General features: G+C 49.0%; 2 protein-coding genes across 2 annotated transcripts; one reads left to right on the top strand and one right to left on the bottom strand.

Annotated features, from left to right (window-relative positions):
* The first annotated feature begins 879 nt into the window (after positions 1-879).
* pkn3 (protein kinase N3) lies at positions 880-8066 on the top strand. Its single transcript, XM_029168650.3, has 22 exons — positions 880-1229; positions 2006-2270; positions 2370-2539; positions 2616-2736; positions 3651-3802; positions 4005-4221; positions 4290-4460; positions 4550-4659; positions 4745-4888; positions 4974-5049; positions 5168-5324; positions 5399-5474; positions 5580-5641; positions 5727-5790; positions 5893-5984; positions 6110-6286; positions 6379-6441; positions 6528-6604; positions 6695-6837; positions 7129-7236; positions 7311-7391; positions 7605-8066. Exons 1-22 carry the CDS (start codon positions 1209-1211, stop codon positions 7803-7805), a joined length of 2748 nt encoding a protein of 915 aa, XP_029024483.1. The 5' UTR covers positions 880-1208; the 3' UTR covers positions 7806-8066.
* On the bottom strand, positions 8067-12904 carry zdhhc12b (zinc finger DHHC-type palmitoyltransferase 12b). The gene is made up of 5 exons (XM_029168653.3): positions 12451-12904; positions 12005-12144; positions 11114-11206; positions 10750-10916; positions 8067-10669 (listed from the first exon to the last, which is right to left on the bottom strand). Exons 1-5 carry the CDS (start codon positions 12545-12547, stop codon positions 10354-10356), a joined length of 813 nt encoding a protein of 270 aa, XP_029024486.1. The 5' UTR covers positions 12548-12904; the 3' UTR covers positions 8067-10353.
* Positions 12905-13446: the final 542 nt, after the last annotated feature.

Below are 13446 nucleotides of genomic sequence, written 5' to 3'. Positions count from 1 at the left end.
CAGTAAAATAATACACGGGCATATATTTTAATAAGCACACTAAAATGTTGTGTAGAGTAAATCATCTCACTGATAAAGACCAGAGGACATTGTTTAATTGGCAGACAGGCAGGACAACAACGAGTACGTGTTAAAAGGTTTAAACAGAGGCTTTCTTTCAGAAAGAGTGTTCAGCCTAAATTAATTAAACAACTGTTTCAAAACAACCATGCAAATTAACCTATTAATAATAAATATGATGCATTAATATATCTTTTTTTAATTTATGGAGATAATTCTTTCAGACAACATCAGGCCTAATCAAACATCAAATATTTATTGATTAATTAATCTGTTGTTCCATCATACACAATAATTGCACAGGAAGGAAAATAAATAAAAACTGATTATTAACTAATGATCTGTACAAATCCATGCTGTAAAAATACACTGACACTGACACACACAGATGCAGAGGCGAAAGACCAGTAATACAAAAGATAAACATGATGACACCAATCTGAAAGCCAGAAACCCAGAGTGGCAGCTAGAGTTAATACCTGGCACGTTTTTGTGTTCAGGATTAAACGCTACAGTTGAGTTTTAATGGTAAGTTTTAAGTTTTGACTGCAGGAGCTGAGCTAGAAACTGAAAGATCGAACAAAAACACGCTGCTTTGCCTAACTTTTTGTCACATGTATGAACACAAAGTTTTAAAACAAATTGGAACTGCGGAAAAATAAAATAAACAGTTAATATTCTTATTATTGTTGCTGCAAGACTTAAATAAAACAGAAACAACTATCATGAAATATCGCCCCGTTAAGAAACACATTAAGACGTTAAAGGCAGCTCAATTCCTTTCATCAACGCGTGTGCGCGCGCGCGCGCCAGCGGACCGACGGTTCAACCTGAACAGGTGCGTTGAAAACTCGAACGTGATTGGCTGCTGCCCCTCTCGACCTTTACCGACGGCTGATCACTGCTGCGACGGTTTCGCCTCAACGCTCCGCTCCACTCCGCTCCACTCAGTTCAAACCTCCACCGTCGTTTGTTTCCACCATGAGGAGTCGATCTGTGGCGATCCCGCCAACAGCTTGAGCTCGACGCGCGGGATTCGACGAGCTGCCGCCGCGTCGCTTCGTCCAGCGGGAGCGGCGCTTCCGGACCCGCGGCCGAGGCGGACGTTGATTCGTGTGGACGTCCAGCACCGACGGCTGGCGGCCACCATGTCAGGTCAAACGTTGCAGGTAAACGGAATAAGCAGCACTTTTTAACATCACGTTGAGTTCCGGTGAGGGAGAGATTCACCGGCAGCTTGATGACGCTGAAGTCAGTGAATCACGGCTTGTTTCTTCTGGATTTTCTTGTTTGTCTTGTTTGTATCTCCTCGTCGCGCATCAGTATTCGTGGTAGTAAATTAAATATCTAATCAGTTTAATGTGTTTGCTGTTATTGTTGCATGTGGTTGAACCCACACTGTGTCCAGTTACGTTGAACCAACGAGTGTTCAGTCTAATTCAAAGCGTCCTGAACTTTCCCATTAGGAAATGACGTGACGACAGGCGTAGTTTTTAAACAAAATGAAATAAATGAGAACTAGATTGAAAACATATTCCCACACACTGACTCAGTGAGGCTGGTTCTTATTTCAGCGGACTCTGTGGGATAAAGCACCTAAAAGATCCTGACCTCAGTGGAAAAACAGCATCTCACTGGTTGAACTGGTCTCAAAGGGGGGGAGTGGTGAAATGGTACGGATCACTTAGATTTATGTTATCTTATATTTAAATTCCTCGTGTAACTAAACCGTGAGAACGAATGAATCTATGAATCCATGCCCACATTATGTGAGCTTTAAATTCTAACAGATAAACAGATTCACGGTGAACCGTCTCTGACTGGAAGGTTCTGAACCTGATCCTAAAGTAGAACCTGACCAGAACCGTTCCTTCTATTATAAGCCGGTCACTGGTTTCTGTTGCACAAATCACCGCGTCAGGCAACGGCGTCGTTTGTCCTCCAGGGTCTGGACGAGGGGGACATCCTCGACCCGGCCTTTCAGATGCATCTGGAGAGCGCTCGGTCCCTGCTGCGGCAGGAGATCCAGCGCGAGCTGAAGATCAAGGAAGCGGCGGAGCGCATGCGACGAGCCGTCACCAACCGCAAGAGCGCCGCCGACGTGGACGAGCAGCTGAAGGCGTCGAGCCGGAAGCTGGACAAGCTGCACTGGGAGCTGCAGGAGCTCAACGCCAGGTCCATGACCGCCGAGAAGGAGGCCACGTGTGCCGGTGCGCTCAGGGAGGAGCCAAAGGAGTGTGTCAGGTTTTTATCCGGTTGTGTTGGTATTAATATTCATGCGGCGGCACCTCGTGGTTCTTGTGACGCAGGCGGCTCGAAGGAAGGCGACAAGCAGTCGTCGGAGTCGCGTCACTGGGAGGACGCGACGTCGCCGCTGACCGGTCGCGTCCGGACCCTGAAGAAGCAGCTGACGATGGAGACCAAGGTTAAACAGGGAGCGGAGAACATGATCCAGACCTACACCAACAGCTCCATCAAGGTACCAGCAGAGCCGACAGAGCGCGTGGCTGGGCCGTCGGGGGTTCTGGTGACCCTCCCTCCGTGTGCTTCTCCAGGACAGGAAGATGCTGTCTGTGGCCCAGCAGATGTTGCAGGACAGTCGCACCAAGATCGAGCTGCTGCGGATGCAGATCATCAAAGTCAGTCAGGTCCGACACAGAGAGTGGAGCCAGGCTGGTGAGTGACGCACACCAACACACACTAGAGGCCACGCGCCGGCGCTGACCCGGCTTCAGCGAAGGGAGCGCTTGTTTAAGCTCCCTTTCATTCTATTGGGTCAGTCCTCCACCCACAGGAAACGGGTCTAGATTCAGAACCACGACAACCTGAGCTGGTTTGACAGAGTCTTAATAAAACATCAGAAGCTGCTGCTTTGTGAGACGTCTGACTCCGACTGTGTCTCATATATGGAAAGATTGAAATTTACACAAATTTTCAAGTTGGTGAAATGAAAGAATAAAACAAATTGACATTTTAAAAGAAGAAAGTAGAATTTCACACAGCAATACAGATAATTGTTGTTCTCCTTATGTCAGTCAAATGTCTTCTATGTGTCTGTTTCACACATCAGGACCTTCTTATTAATGAACTGTTTCACCCATTATATTATTGGATTATATTATTATTCACACACTGATCGCCATCACGTTACGGCCCAACCCACCGCCCCGCGTCTTGTTTCTGTCTGTTGTTTTTTCCTCCTCGGTCCTCAAACCGACCAGTTGCACCAGTTTGTCCAGCTGCCTCGTGTTCGTACCTCCTCAGGAGGCTGCAGCGTTAAACAGACGCGTGATGCAGGAGGTTCGAGGCATCACCTCTGCTGCACCACAGCTGCTGACTGGATGTAGAGGGTGGACCTTGTCCAAACACCATCCCTCCAGGATCACTGTTGGATGATGGTGCACTTGAAGAATCGAACAACATAGTCGGTGCATAATGTGCAGGAGGGAAACTCCCTCATTAACCTCAGACATCATCACACGCTTTTAGCCGATCGGTCTTGTTGAAGTTGGTTTGACAGAATGACTCCCGGTGATCCTGATCCCGTGAACCACTCAGAAATGACTCATTAAAGTGACCTGTGCCTCCAGGCCAGCCTGTGGAGATGATCAGTCCCCTGGAGCTGCGAGTGGCTGAACTCATGCACCACATGAAGATCGAGTCGGCCGTGGCCGAAGGCGCTAAGAACGTGGTGAAGCAGCTGAGTCGGTCCAACGTCCAGGACCGACGCATCCTGGCAGAGGTAGAAGCTCCGAGCCACATGTTGCTCTGTCACTTCTAAAGCGACGTACAAACCTGTTTATTACTGTTCAGACACATCGTTGTTATTGTGGATTTGGCAACAATGTAAACCTAATCCACAAGCCTCCGCCGGGAACAAAGCATCTGCCAAATGACTGTGCAGCACAAAGACCCGAACTAAACGGACCGGTTGCGTCCCTCAGGCCCAGGCCCGGATGCAGGAGTCCACCCTGAAGGTGAACCTGCTGCGCCTCTCGCTGGAGAGGCGTCTGAACGAGCTCCCTCAGGACCACGCCAAGCGGGCGCCCATCAGAGAGGCCCTGACGGCGGCCGCCTCCCCCGCGTACGGCACGCCGAGGAAGAGGGCGGGCGCGGCGGCCGCCTGCCCCGCCTCCTTCTTCAAGCCGGCCAGTCTGACAGGTGCTGACAGCGCACGCCGCCCGGCCCACCGTGAAGCCAGAACTGAGCTCTGCGCCGCTTCTTCCCAGGGCGCCTGGAGGTGTGTTTGATGGGCTGCCAGGACCTGCTGGAGGCACCCCCCGGCGCCGCGCCCGCCGCGTCGGCCCGGACGGGGAGCCTCTCGGAGGCCAAGTCCCTGAGGGCGCGGGCCGGGCTGTCGGGACGCAGCGGCAGCAGCCGCACGGCCAGCGACCCGACCTGTGAGTCCCTCGTGCTGCAGGCATCTTCACATTCACGTGGTGGTTCTGTCTTCTCATTGGGGTTAATGGCTTCTCCTCCTCCTCCTCAGCGGAGATCCGAGCTGTGCTGAAGGTGGACAACAGGATAGTGGGACACACGCACTGGAGACAGCTGGGCAAAGACGCCTGGGGCCAGAGCTTCAGCATCGACCTGGAACGGGTCAGTGGCTTCCACCGGGACAGTGGGCGGGAGCTGGATGAAGCCAGAACCACTGTGGGATGAATGAAGTCCTGTCTCACCTTAGTCCAGGGAGCTGGAAGTGGCCGTCTACTGGAGGGACTGGCGGACGCTGTGTGGAGTCAAGTTCCTGCGGCTGGAGGACTTTCTGGACAACCAGCACCATGGCCTGTGTCTGCAGCTGGAGCCTCAGGGCATCCTGTTCATCGAGGTCGGCAGCCTCCTTCCATTCGCGCAGGTCAAACCGCGGTTGTTTATAGTCCAAAGCTGCAAATGAGCCAGGTCTCTGCTTCCAGGTCACGTTCATCAATCCTGTCATCGAGCGCTGCTCCAAACTGCAGAGGCAACGGAGAATTTTCCCTAAAGAAAAAGGTGAGGGCGCGTTCTTTCACACAGCATTAGCTTCTGCTGGCATCTGTTTTGTAGGACACTGGATTGTGGGTCTTTGTCTTCTGCGGCTCGTTGCATCATATACTCTGTTTGACCTCAGGGAAGGACTTTCTGCGTGCGGCTCAGATGAACATAAACTTTGCCACTTGGGGCCGTTTGATGATGAGCATCCTGCCTCCGTGCAGCTCCCTGGAGCCCATGAGCCCTCCATTAGGCCCCGGCGCTGAACCCACACCCTGCATCACTTCACCAGCACAGTACGACGCCAACGCGCTCACATCACTGGCTGGTCTCATGGTTCCTCTCATGTTTTTTTTGCACCCTGTTTCAGTGAATCTGTTGTAACGAGTCTGGATTTTTCAAAAGAAGAATCTCCACATCGCATCAGAAGAGAAGACTCTCCACGGGTGAGGAAGTCGGATATTAGACGACGTCCAGACAAAAAGTTGAGCATCTTCTGTTTTTCACCCGCCCACTGACGTGTTGTTGTCGTTTGTTTGGTGAAATAACAGATTCCTAATGAAACCAGGAGCCCGGCGCCGTGGAGACAGCCCTCGGTCCAGCTGAGGCCGCAGTAAATCCTTCTGTTGTGTTTGTATCATGAGGACCATGTGGTTCCTTCATTGATAAACAGTTGTGCCTCTTCTGTTGTTGTGTAGCAAAGTGTTAAAGATGGAGGACTTCAACTGTATCTCGGTCCTTGGTAGAGGTCACTTTGGAAAGGTACCAGCTTCACTTCACATCACTACAGATCTCCTGCTTCTAGAAACGGGCCACATGCCATAGATGCGACAGTTTCACATTGCTCTCGTGGTCTGAGCCTAGGTGCTGTTGGCAGAGCACAAGAAGTCGAGCCAGCTCTTTGCCATCAAAGCCCTGAAAAAAGGAGACATCGTGACCCGTGATGAAGTGGACAGGTAACGGCTGCCTGGGGGTCAATCACGTGCCCCGAAGCGCTTCTTCTGAGACAGCTGGTGTCGATGAGGGATCACATCACTGCTCCCTTGGAATTTATTATACTGCCGCTGACTGTTCTGTTCAGCCTCATGTGTGAGAAGAGGATCTTCGAGGTGATCAACGCCTCCCGCCACCCGTTCCTGGTCAACCTGCACGGCTGCTTCCAGACGGCAGACCACGTGTGCTTCGTGATGGCCTACTCCCCGGGAGGGGACCTCATGACGCACATCCACACCAGCATCTTCACTGAGAAACAGGCCAGGTGAGCAAACGTGTGGCGTTGGGCGGCTGCATCTGCTGCATCTGCTGCATCTGCTGCATCTGCTGCATCTGCTGCATCTGCTCTACTTTCAGGTTTTATTCCTCGTGCGTGCTGCTGGGTCTGGAGTTTCTCCACCAGAACCGGATCGTGTACAGGTGAGTGGTCCTGTTGCTCAGATGTGGCTGCGTGTCAGAAGCCTGGAGTCTGATTCTGTCTGTCTGTCTGTCTGTCTGTCTGTCAGGGATCTGAAGTTGGATAATTTACTGATGGATGCAGACGGCTTTGTCAGAATAGCAGACTTCGGTCTGTGTAAAGAAGGTAACGGCATTTAATGTCCAGTTCCAGTCATCATGAATCGCTGACTTGCTGACTGTCTGTCTGCCTGTCTGTCTGCCTGTCTGTCTGTAGGCATGGGCCACGGGGATCGCACCTCCACGTTCTGTGGCACGCCCGAGTTTCTGGCTCCAGAGGTTCTGACCGATAGTAACTACACCCGCAGTGTGGACTGGTGGGGTTTGGGGGTCCTCATCTACGAAATGTTGGTGGGCGAGGTCAGTACTAAGCTGCTCCCTCACTCTTACAGCTACAGGCGTCTCACATTTAGCTTGTGTTGAGCGTCTCATTGGCAAAATGCTCCGGTCAAACACATTTAGTGAAGATTTACTGGTAAGGTTTATTTTTTTTATAAGCTTGTATCCTGTTGTAGTACAGATGGGACCATCTTCATGACTTAAAATGAGATGAAACTCAGTTAAACTAGTTAGTGAGCACAGCACTGCTGCGGTACGAGTCCAGTGCCTTGCTCCTTGGTTTGATTCCAGCCTGCTGCTCTTCCTCCTCAGTCCCCCTTCCCTGGTGACGATGAGGAGGAGGTGTTTGACAGCATTGTCAACGACGAGGTGCACTACCCTCGCTTCCTGTCTCCTGAGTCTGTGCTCCTGGTTCAGAAGGTTGGTGTCGCCTCCAGAGTTTCACGGCTCACGTCTTATTGCTCTGACCTGCTCTTTGTGTCGCTGCGTTTCAGCTGCTGCAGAAAAATCCTGAGATGAGACTCGGCGCAGGAAGAGAAGATGCTTCCGAGATCAAAAGACACAAGTTCTTCCAGGTTATTTGGTTGCAGTAGTATGTGTGTATATAGATCCATCCATATAGACAGACTCCTGGGTCCTGGTTCAGACTGAATCCGTCTGCTCTGCCAGGCCCAGGTTGTTGTCGTGAAGCAGAACCTTGTAGTAGATTTCGTCTCGATGCTGGTTAGCGGAGGCAGGTCACTGCCCTCAGCGACGGCTCCCATTAAAGAGGCTGTGTGTGTGAACAGGGGACGGACTGGGACGCTCTGCTGGCCAAGAAGGTGAAGCCGCCGTTCCTGCCGGTCATCAGGGCTCCTCAGGACGTCAGCAACTTCGACAGAGAGTTCACCCACCTCCAGCCAGTCCTCACCCTCCCACGAACGCCCTGTGTCCTCACCGCAGAGCAGCAGGACATCTTCTCCGACTTCGACTTCTCCATCATAAGTTGACGGAGGGAACGCGCGATGGTTCGGACCTGCTTCAAACTCTCCTCCTGTCCATCCAGGCTTCATCAAGCAACAGGCCACACTGTAAATATTATTTTTAGTGAATAAATCTTTGTCAACTATTATATAGTTACTTGAATGGATGTTTGATTGAACACCTTCAAAAGTTTTAATAATAATGTGTCACCTAGAGGTAATGACCAGTGTGTATGTCCTGAAGTGAAGTAAAGATTAATTAATAAATGTGTATCTGCTGGACACTAATTAAGCAAGAAACATTTATTTATTTATTTATTCATGTACACAACGTTTCATAGAAAACCAGGACAGTATTGCATATCATTAATTAAAGTACACAACAGGAATGAAAGTGGAGGAAACCTGCTCCAATGAATCACTAACAAACACCACATTTATTGCTCTTCTGTTACTATTGCACAAGGAAAGGTTCAAATGGAAGCAACGGTTTGTGATCAAGGCTTAAACGCTTGTCTACTGTTTCTCACTAACTTCACTCATTTTGTACAAAGCTTTAAACAGGATTTTCAGGCCCTTCGACTTAAAGGACACAGCCGCTTAGTTCACAACCTGGATGATGGAGAACCTCTTAACACGTTGAGATGAAATAATACAGAATATAAAATAGCTTTAATGCTGCTGTTCTGTACACCATGAATGGGTTAAATGCTAGAAACTACAGGTTTCACACTTCAATATATCAAACTGAGGTTTGCAAAAAAAAATAAGACACTTCCTGACAGCTGCCTTTTAAAGACGTGCTGCTAAAGCAGGTGGACCCTGTAAAACCTCCTGATAGAGACCAAGAGACAAAGCCTTTAGAAGTCAGGATGATGAGCGGTAGCTCTGGATTGTCTTCACGTGCACCGACAGTATAACAAGTCTTTTTCACTGGTGGAATATAGAACACATCAGGGGACAGTCCATGAACCATGACCATGTCTCTGTGTCTATCTCCCCGCCTGCAGCGTGACCCCAGGCCAAACCCCGAGAGGAGACGGTAAAGGACAGCCCACAAAGGGAGAACAGTAGGTAGATGGTGTAAATGCCAGCAGCCACATAAGTGTTCCCATTACCTGAAACAGTTTAAACGTAACCGTCTGTACCAGTTCAACTGTTTCTGCAACCATTATTAACCCACGGACAGGATGCTGTGTGTCAGACTGAGGCTCCTAAAGTGCAGGTTGTGGACGGACCAGGAGGTAAAGCCTTCACCCTTCCCTCGCATGGAGGTCCTAGGAGTCCTCCACTAATGTACGACTTATCACAGGGGATCTCCTTAAAGGTCTTTTATGATGTTGCAGCTCTGTGTGGAGGTAGACACAATCTACGGGTTTCCCCCAAATACAAATACTTCTCAGATGGCGGGTTCCACGGTGCAGTAACCCAATCACCGGGGGGTCCCTGTTGCCCTGCTCCCGATCATGACCTGTGTCTTCCATGTACTCAGCCTGGACCAGCCTCAGGATCAGACGAAGGTTGGCGAAGAGCCTGCCCCTAGCTAAACAGTACAACCACCATAACAGTAACAGCCAATAATAGTAATAATAATATTAAGAATAGCAATAACAATAATCATAGTAAGAATGCAGAGCTAACATAATGCATATGAAAAGGTCCAGATACGCAATAATGCTATGATTCAGTGACTCCTACCACACTGAAACAGGAGGACACGACTGCCCTCCTACACTGGGACAGCAAACAGCAAGAGGAGACCCCTGGCCCCAAAGTCAGGGAGCCAGAGCCAGAGGGAACAGAAGTGGCCACAGAGAACATTCATGAGGAGCCCTTAAGGTGGACCCCCATCAGGGATGGAGCAGGCCGAGAGGAGAAGGCACAGGAAGAGACCAGCAGGAAAGAAGAAGAAGAGAGAGCTCCACAGACACACATGGCTATCCGCCCCCATCCCCATCCCCATCCCTCCACACATCTACATGGAGGCTGCCTGGACTGACCCCAGAGCAGCCTGGCCTTCTCTCACTCTGACTAGGCAGAACACACGTGGAGAAGTGAAGCTGTTCTGACACCACACTTTGTGTATGTGACGCGCCAAAGCTTCCTCCTCTCTTTACTTTCTGTATAGTAAACTCAGACTAGCACCATGTGTGAATTCCACACACACATACTGTACGTTTCCATTTAAAGCAGCTTCACTCTGTCACTGATCACCTGCTTCTAGGATACTACATTGAGAATATTCATGCATTTGATCCAGGGAAAAAGGTTCATTTACAAACATTACAGTTTGATAAAAATCTAGTTGTCTCTCACTTTGTCCACTACGCAGAAATAACAGGCTTCATATTTGTGACTTTTTTGTATAAACACTTTTCATGGGCGACATACAGTATAAAGGAAATTAGGCAGGCATATAATTCATGCTTGCTTTCACTTGCTGGTATGTAATTACTCATGGAATTATTCGGTGCAGACAACTAAAGTTAGAGATAAGGTAAGTTGTGGGAACCTGGCTGAACAGTGTTTGTATAAATGCATTGTCTCTAAATGCAGAGAAGTTGATCCTTATCTTCTAGACTTGGCTGCTGTCCTCCCTGAAGTACACCTGCTCCCACACTACCGTGCCCCAAACGCAGAAGAAACTCCAAAGGTTGTGGAGCGTGCCGCGGTCAAACGGGTTTTCATCGGCCCCGCAGTGTTTGAGGTAGGAGATGCGGTGGCGCGACATGAACTCCCAGGTGGTGGTGTTGAGGGAGACCAGGTAGAGGTGGGAGCCGAGCAGGAGGAGCACGATGAGCAACAGCAGAGCCACCAGCGTGGCCACAGCCAGCAGCACGCCGTTGGTGCGCAGCCACAGCTGCCACGTGGACGCGTAGCTGAAACCCGTCCTGAGACAAACACAAGGACAGAGCCTCAGTCGCCGAGGTGCAAACAGGCAGGAGAGCGGGCGGGTGAAGGGTCAACTAACCAGGATATGTGAAGCCCCCACAGCAGCGCCAGCAGCTGGACGGCCAGGTAGAGCACGAACCAGCGGTGGTTCCTCTCACCAACACAGTTCTCTATCCAGGGACAATGATGGTCGTAGCGCCGGACACAGTGCTGACATGTCTGGCAGTGCTTGGATCTCATTGGCTGCTGCTTGGAATAAAGCAAAGGAAACATAAAAAGCCATCAGGAAGCAGGAGGTTGGTAACAGTGAACAACTCTCATTCTTACATCAATTTTCTGTCACAGATATTAAAGATTTCTTAATGAACAAGAAGAAAATGTGGTGAGAATCTGGACCCTGTCCTCATACTGAAACGACGCCCATGAGCCTTTAGGCAGCGTACCTGCAACAGACAGTGGCCACAGCGACGCTGCCTCAGGGATTTGGTGGGAGGTGGGATCATGTCCTGCTGCTCCTCCGTCACTCCCAGCGTCAGCTAGAACAACACAGGAGACAAACTGGTCACAAAAGTCGCTGTTCAGTTCCTAGTTGAGCTAAAGGTCACGTGTTTCCCAATCCATTTAGTTTAGAATAAATTCACAGCTTGCAGTCTGACAAAACATTGTGAAGCTCTATATGAGAACTTAACACAGAGACAAGGAGCCAGCTGGGATCAGTACGAACATCATCACCCTGAAGGCCTAAAAGTCACAGCTGGGGCTGCCAGTTAGCTTGTTAGCATGTTAGCACGCTCTATCCTCAAACAACAAGCAGAGATTTACCATGCTAAGAGCAATCGGGGAAGAGTACTGAGAGTCTGAACTGTAATCATGGAGAAATAATTTGAGCGTTAAAGGTTACGTTACTGGTCAGGATGCTGGGAGGTGGGTGGAGGTGGGTGAGAGGAGGTTCCTGGCTCTCACCCACTGGAGGACTCACTGTCTGCTCTGGAGAGCAGCTTCAGTAACAGACTGATCCATCCTCGCTGTGTGAAGGAGAGATATTGCAGATCTTTCCTACCTGCTGCTATCAGACTGTATAATCAGAACTGCTAACTACCTCCCACTACATTTAATCACCCACTGCATCATTGATTCTGTAGTAATCTCCTCTGTACAATATTTGTGTAAATTTTGTGCATTATTATATATCTATTCTATATTTACACAATGTGCTACAATGATTCTGGATTCTGGGAAGATTAGTGACCACTGGAATAATATGCATACTAATGAATAAAAAAAACAGATCTGACATGTGTGATATAGGAACAAAGCCTGGGATCATAAATTACCTGTAGATCACTGTCATCAGACAAAATGAAGCCTGGGTCCATCAGAGAAACAGCAAAGTATAGCAGCACAGAAACCAGCACCAGCAAGACGAAGCATACGGGCTGGACGAACTGGCCCGTTTCCTCCTGCTTCCTCAGATCTTTCACCAGCACACACACACACACACACACACACACACACACACACACACACACACACACACACACACACACACACACACACACACAGGGTTTAATGCAGGAAGGCACACGCAGGACCTACGTAAAATTTAGTCAGTCAAATCTTGAAGTTGGAGCTTTCATTCTTAGTCAGTATTTATAGCAACACCAGCACCAATCAGCTGATTATTTCTCGCATTGTCTATTAAATTCAAGCTACAGTCTTACATAAGGTACATAACGTTATTTAATGTATGGATATGTGAGACAGTTAAGCGGCAGCTTACCTGTGTCATGCAGGAACAGTATTAACGTTATGACCCATGTTAGAATCACATGAGCGGTTCTAACAAGGAAACCTGAGCCAAAGACATTTTTGAACATGGTCCTAGCATATTAGAGCGTACAGCCTTCAGATGAACATAACGGAGCCTAGCATACACAAACACACGCCACTAACCTACGTACTTCACTGCGTTCCTTCATAACTAACATTAGCCAGCGTTAACGGGAATGTCGTCAGAGAATTAACGTTAGCGTTAACTGTTATCTGAGCCCCTCTGCAACAGCCCACGGCACATATGTCTTCTAGATCAAACATTAACTCAAAAGCGATTTTGTATGTTCTCGTATTATTCAGTCTACAATAAGTTGACAGAATCATCACGCATTTGTAAACCCCCACTTCGTTGTGTGGTATTTATTTTTCTAGACGTCGCTATACACTCCGGGCTGTGATTGGCTGTCGTCTGTCACGTGACAGTCCAGGATAGCGACACGGGAGGGACAATAAGAACGAACCCTGTCCCGACCACACAACAATGGCGTATACTGGATTTAAAATTATGCAGTTCATACATATTTTATCTAGTGCGTCGGTGCAATGTAACACCAGTTCTGACAAGTTCTACTTCTACCAGACACATTTTCATTTTTATTAAAACTACACCAAGCTAAAGCAGGCGTCAGCAGCAGGGGACGAGGGCAAAACGGTGCGACCAATCAGATCTTAGATCAAACGCGCGCCACTCATCTGATGAAGTCAAGAGGAGTAGGACCTGGCTGCAGACGAGATGGGGGGCCAAGATGGCGGACAATTGTCCAAAACATGACATACCAACTGTTCTAAAGCAGCATGCCATGATTTCAGGTCGAGTTGTTTATGAAAATTAATGTTACCTCATTAAGAAAGCCACCTTTATTGGTATATTGTATTAAAATAGTGGGCCACAGGTGACAGTTCTACACAGTGCATCTGTTTGCTGGAGCTACCTGGACAGGTG

The sequence above is a fragment of the Betta splendens genome, chromosome 12 (assembly GCF_900634795.4).
Source record: "Betta splendens chromosome 12, fBetSpl5.4, whole genome shotgun sequence".
NCBI classification, from domain to species: Eukaryota; Metazoa; Chordata; class Actinopteri; order Anabantiformes; family Osphronemidae; genus Betta; species Betta splendens.
This window is presented reverse-complemented; position numbering and strand designations above follow the sequence as displayed.